At 67.9% G+C, this 5772-nt stretch overlaps 1 protein-coding gene across 1 annotated transcript in view; it reads right to left on the reverse strand.

Moving 5' to 3' along the window:
* Positions 1-1978, reverse strand: part of TMEM59L (transmembrane protein 59 like) — a 5984-nt gene extending 4006 nt beyond the window's left edge. The window contains exon 1 of the mRNA XM_019538438.1: positions 1919-1978. Coding sequence (XP_019393983.1) covers positions 1919-1978 — 60 coding nt within the window. The remainder of the gene's footprint in view (positions 1-1918) is intronic.
* Positions 1979-5772: the final 3794 nt, after the last annotated feature.

Consider the following 5772-nt stretch of genomic DNA (forward strand, 5'->3'; position numbering starts at 1 on the left):
GCCCCGGGGTGCGTGGCACGAAGCTGCGGCCGGCGCCTCGGGGCAGAGGGGCAGGGCGCGGGCAGGCGGGCAGCAGGCCTCGGGGCCAGGCCGGGGAGGAGAGCGGGGCCAGCTGCTCGCTGCGGAGGGGAAGGCGGGAGGCCAGCGACCTGCTGCTGCTTATCCCTGGTGTGAAAAGCGTCGGCTAATTGAGCAAATACGTGCCGGAGCACGGCGGCCCGCTGGGCCACGCATTCCTGGGCGATTATACCCCGCGCAGCAGGCGGGGCCGGGCCCCAAGAAGAGCAAGCATCGCCCCGCGCGGCACAACAAGCCGGGCGCAGCCGGTTCCCGGCGTGGGCCCGCTGCACCCAAGCCGGAGGCGTTGTCCTCGCCCCTCTGACGCAGAGCCTTGCGGCGGGAGGGCAAGGCCACCCGGACCCCGCTGCGGGGACCAGACCGCGGTGTCCGTGCCCGCCCAGGAGCACGGGCGGCACGCGCCGGGCAGCCCCCGCGGCCCCTCTGTCCCGGACGTGCACCTCGCACCTCGGTGGAGCCGCGCTCAGGGCAGGGGCAGCGGGAACCAGGCGGTCGAGACCCGCCTCCCACCTCTGGGTACGGGCGCCACGGCCGGGCCTGCTCTCGGGCCTCTGCCTTTCATTCGGGCCCCGGGTTCAGGCCTGCCGGGCAAGCCCCGGTGCCACCCGCCACGCCCTTCCCGCGCGGCCCGGCCTAGACAGAGCCACGCGTGGGAATCCCTCGGTCTGGAGAGGACATCTCTCCCCCTTGCAACAGATGGTTTTGCCACGTTGCTGCCGACACCCACGTTGGCCTAGAGCTTCCTAGATGCAAGGCGGCTTGGCCCGTGTCCCCAGTGCCTCCCCCGGCCGGCGAGGCAGGGGCGCCAGCGCCGGCGTGACCTCAGCCCCGGTGGTAGAGAGAGCTGCGGCCAGGCTGCCCCGCAGCGCCTGCTCCTCCACGCGGGCACCCACCCCCGTGCCGCGGCCGCGGCTCGTCCGCCGCCCGGGCCAGGGACTCGGCAAGGCACGCCTGCAAACAGAGCTGCGCATTGCTGGGTCTCGCCTGACACCCGAGATTTACAGCTTTTATTTCACAGGGTTCAACATAAAATAAAACCTGCACACAATAGGCAGGAGGAGAGACTCCCCCCCGCCCCGCGCTCCCTGCCCCCCCAGCTCCGGTGTCAATCTCGCGCTAGGATACAAATGTTTCCTCGGGGCTGTCGCGGCCCCAGTCATTACTGTGATTGATGGGGCACCCTGATGGGCGCGAGGGGCTGCTGACCGGCTTTGATAGCCTCACGCCCCTAATGGGGAACACCTGGGCAGGGGCCCGGCAGTCGGCCTCGCCAGCCCATTGGAGCTGGGGCAGGGGCTCTTGCCTTGTCCCGCCACAGGGCGGGGGCAGTGGTGGGGGTCGAGGGGCTGCTCCTCCCTGCTCCAGCCCTTGGGGCACGAGCCCCCGTGGAAGCCACAGGAGGAAATGACTTGGTCCCCCGGGGGCCGGGCCAGAGATCCGGTGCGCGGGGCTGGGCTGGTGCCCGCCGAGACAGTGGTGGTGGGTCCCACGCTGCGTGCCCCTGCGCGCTGCCAGCTGATTCATGTCGCACAGAGCCGGGGCCGAGGACAAGTCTGCTCCGGACAGGCTCGCACATTGCTGGCTGGGCTCTGGCTCTGGCTCCGCTCCCCACCCCCTCCCGTCCTGGCCCTGGTCCAGTTCCTCGGCCTCCGTGTCCTGCATCGGTGAGTAATGTCGAAGTAAATTGAATAGATTGGGAGCCGTCACAGTAAACGGCCCGGCAAGCGGTCACATGCCTGACAAAAAGATAGGGTTTCCAGAGCCGAGGCGGCCGCAGAGCCGCGGCGGGCAGCGCTCCCGCCCCGGGTGCGCAGGCAGGGCCAAGCCGCACTGATCTCACCGGCAAAGCCTGCGCGTTCCCAGCAGCCGGCCGAGGCACAGGCCGGCCTTTGTTCGGCATGCTCCCCCGCAAGCTCGCCCAGGCCCGGCACCGGGGGGGCGGACGCCCTGCGCTGCAGGGGAACGCTGTGTCCTGGCCTCGCTGCCTCCACCTGCTCGGCCGCGCCGCCCGGGCTCGTTACCCGGTGCTTCCCCACCAGGCACCGCCAACTGCGGGCATGGGGTGGCAGGGAGAGGCCGGGCCGGCTCCCCAGCTGATGCCCCCTTGGCTGCCGTGGGGCTCTGGCAGCTCCTCCGGCTCAGACCCTCTCTTCAGAGAGCCAGCGCAGGATCCCCCGCCCAGGCTCTGTGCAGATCCCTCTGCTGGCACCGCTGCCAGGCCAGTGGCCTCAGGGCTGCTCCGGGATGCCGGGCACTCGGGGCTCCAGCTGACAGCGTGGGAGCCAGGGGTGCCTGGTGCCTCTGAAGACCAGGCACGCAGGGTTTGGAGCGGTGTGCATGGACTGGGTCCTGGGCAGTCCGGAGGGATGGGGGGGGGGAACAAGAACCTGAGCCAGAGCTGGCGCATCTGGACCAGGGGCTGAGGTTGCATGAGAGCCAGAGTCCAGGTCAAAGTCCCCATGAGCAAGCAGGGTCCATGTGCACCGTCCGGGCAGAGCCAGGGGATCTGGGACCCCAGATAGGGTGGGCAGGAGCCAGGCTGAAGGGGAACAGGCCCAGGTGCTACAGCTTGTGTAAGGGTCTGGACTTCTACGCTCGCCCCAGTCTGCTCTGCTCCCCTGCGGCTGGTGCCTGTCTGAAGCCAGGTGCCCTTGCTGAGGGTGCTGAGTGCCTTCTGCCACTGGGCACCCTCTGCGCTGTCCAGCCACACAGTTGTCTCCCTGCACCGGGCAGGCTTGGGGGCACTGCTTTGCACTAACACGGCTCCCGAAGCTCCGGGGAAGAGGGGCAGGGCTTCCCCCCGACCCCCCCAGGGACCGGCTGCTGGGGATGCTCACCCAGGCTGAAGCATGGGGCTCTGAGCCAGATGTGAGGAAGGACCAGTGCGGTCCCGCCCTGTGCAGGGCTCAAGACCCTGGGGGCGGTTTTCACGCTGCTCTGCAGACCCCCGGGGCTGGAATGGCAGGGGCTCGGGCTCAGGACTGAGGAGCGCTGGGTGAGCCAGGGCCCCTAGGTGAGGACGGGGGCAGAGCCAGGATCCTAGGGCTAGAAGAGCAGGGGCAGCCGAGGCCAGACTGCAGTGCACTGCCAGGCCCATGGCGGGAGCAGCGGGGGACTGCGGGTCAGGACTGCAGTGCAATGGCAGGGCGGCGTGTGGGGAACGCTTGCACCGCACCTGCCTGCAATATGCCTGGCTCCAGCCCACGCTGTTGGCCCCCCGGCTGCACGAGCACTAAATCCACCCAAGTTTTAATAGAAAAAACCTTCCCAGGCAGCAGTATTCCAGTTGGCAGATCTCTACAGCCTGGCGATCTCCCCCTCCCCCTCCTCCGCCTCCCCCCATTTCATGGATGCTTTCTGAGCATCTCAAAAATGACCTGAGCTTCTCCAAGGAGCCTCTAGCCCAGGACCCGCTCCGCAAAACGTGCAGCCTGGGGGGAAATGCAGACACAGGCCTGAGCTCAGGATGTCCCCGCGTTTGCTTGGTCTGTATCCAGCTCTGCCCATTCACCCAGACAGACCCAGGTGCCCTCATGCCCCCCACCCCCATGGGCACCGCTCAGGTCCATCCGTCCTGTCAGACCGAGCCTTGGACTCACTGGTCATGGATTTCCCCTGCCCTGAGATGAGCAAACGAGCCTCTTGCCTTCCCTCCCCCCAGCCCGCTGCACCCCCTGCAACCATCTGTGCTTTCCCTGGGCGACCCTGAGCGTCGTGTAGGGAAAGAGTGCAGGGCTCGATGATGCCCAGCACATGCGTCCTGGTGGTGCAGGAGGGGTTAACCAGGTTATAAATTACCCATTAACATGGAAACGTTACTGAGAAGAATAGAAAGGAAAGCTAGACTGCTGGATTCTTCGCATTTCTAGCCTCTTTATTTTTCCCCCAGGTCACTTTAAAAGGTTGCAGAAAGTAATATGCAAAGATCCGCTGTGAGCTTGGCCAAGGCTTTCTTCTGCTGGTTTGTTTTTTACACCCTTGCCCTGGAGCCAAATGCTATCTCCGTCCCAAGACTTCCCGGAGCTGAGCAAGCCCCGGGCTGGGAAACTCAGCCATTAGCTTCATTCAGAGCCAAGCTGCAGGACCCGGGCTGACAGCATCCAAGGGGTGGGGAAGGCAGGATCAAAGGGTCTGCAGGACTCCCACCCTTGGGCACTGATGCTGGGGCCTGTGGGGGTGGAGGTGAGCTAGTTTCCTCGCCCCAGGGCGGCAGGCAGAGGGAGGCAGGCCAGGACAAGGTTACGGAACAGGCCCAGGGGCTGGGTCCCGGGGCGGGGGGCGGGGAGGTGCTGGGTACTGCCATAACACACAGATTAAAGGAGCGGAGTAATGGAAATCCCCTTCTGGGCAAGGCTGGTGCAGGGGCCCAGCCCTGGGGGAAGCAGAGCAGCTCCTGCCCATGGTGCCAGGATGGCGGCGGCCGCCACCCAGGCGCTTCACCCACCCCTGGTCTCAAGCCTGTCCTGAGTGGGTCCCACACCCTGCTCCGAGCCTCTGAGCTCAGCCCAGGCGGCCTGTGGGCAGGCCCATGTCCATGGAGTCAGCTCGCTAAAGGTCGCTGTCAAAGGGCAGAAACCACATCTGCTTTCTGGCTGCCGCGCTGACTCAGAGATGGGGGGATGAGTCTCTCCGCTGCGGCTTTCTCTGATCCCCCCCCCCCCCACACACACACACACTGCCGTCTCTCTGCGGGCCTCGTTACCCGGCTGAGCTGGGGCGGGAGCGCCTCGGGCCCCGAGCCCCGGGCCGGGAGAGCGGGCCGGCCGCGCCCGGCCTGGCGCACAGAAATCTTGCTTTCCCGCCCCCGCCGCGCGGCAGGTACCTCTGGAGGAGCCGCGGGTCCCCAGGGCCGGCCGGCTCCTGGGTTTGCTCCGTGCCAGGGCAACGCAGCTGGGCGCTGGGCACTGCCACAGCACGACGGCGGTCCAGCGGGCGGGCACGGAGCCGTCCAGCCGGAGGTGCGGGTCTATCCCTGACTCCACCGACACCCTGCCCCTGCCCCCGGCCGCGCACTGTGGTCAGGCCGGCCCCGCCCCTCCCCCACGAGGCTCTGCCCTGTGCTACGGGTGCGTCTTGGGGGCTGCCCATGGCCGGGGGCACCTCTCGGCCTCCCCGCAGCTGCTCCAACCCCAGAGCCATAAGCAAGTCTCCCCCAGCCCGGCCCAGCCCTTCAGACTGCGGGAAGTTGGGGGTCAGCAGGCAGCTGGTGCTTGTTACAAACCCACGAGGCTCTTGGCAGGGCTGAAGGTGCAAGGCCCGGCGCCCCGATCGCGCTCCAGCCCCGCGTCGGAAAGTCCCCCGCACTCCCAGCCCACGCCCTTCACGGCCAAGCCTCTCCCGGCGCCCCGGCGCGGCCTCTCTGTGCCGCCCGCACCGGCTCCAGAGCGGCCGCGGGGCACGTCCCTTCCGCCGCAGGCAGGTGAGGACCTGCCCGCGCCGGGCTCCCGGCGGCGGCGGCGTTGCCCCTGCCAGGCCTTCCCTGCGTGGGCTGAAATTTCCCACTGCGGGTGCCGGCCTCCGCCTGGCCTTTGGGGAAGCCTCAGCAAAGCCGCGCCGGAGAAGGAGGCAAGGGGAACGGCACTGTTGCGTCTGCGGGAAAACGAGAACCAATCCCGGGGAGCTCTCGTGCCTCGGAGCGCAGCACGGGCTGTGAAACTTGGCAGCGGCCGCCCCGCGTGCCGGGGGCCTTGTGCC

The sequence above is a fragment of the Crocodylus porosus genome, unplaced genomic scaffold (assembly GCF_001723895.1).
Source record: "Crocodylus porosus isolate Cpor-Errol unplaced genomic scaffold, CroPor_comp1, whole genome shotgun sequence".
NCBI classification, from domain to species: Eukaryota; Metazoa; Chordata; order Crocodylia; family Crocodylidae; genus Crocodylus; species Crocodylus porosus.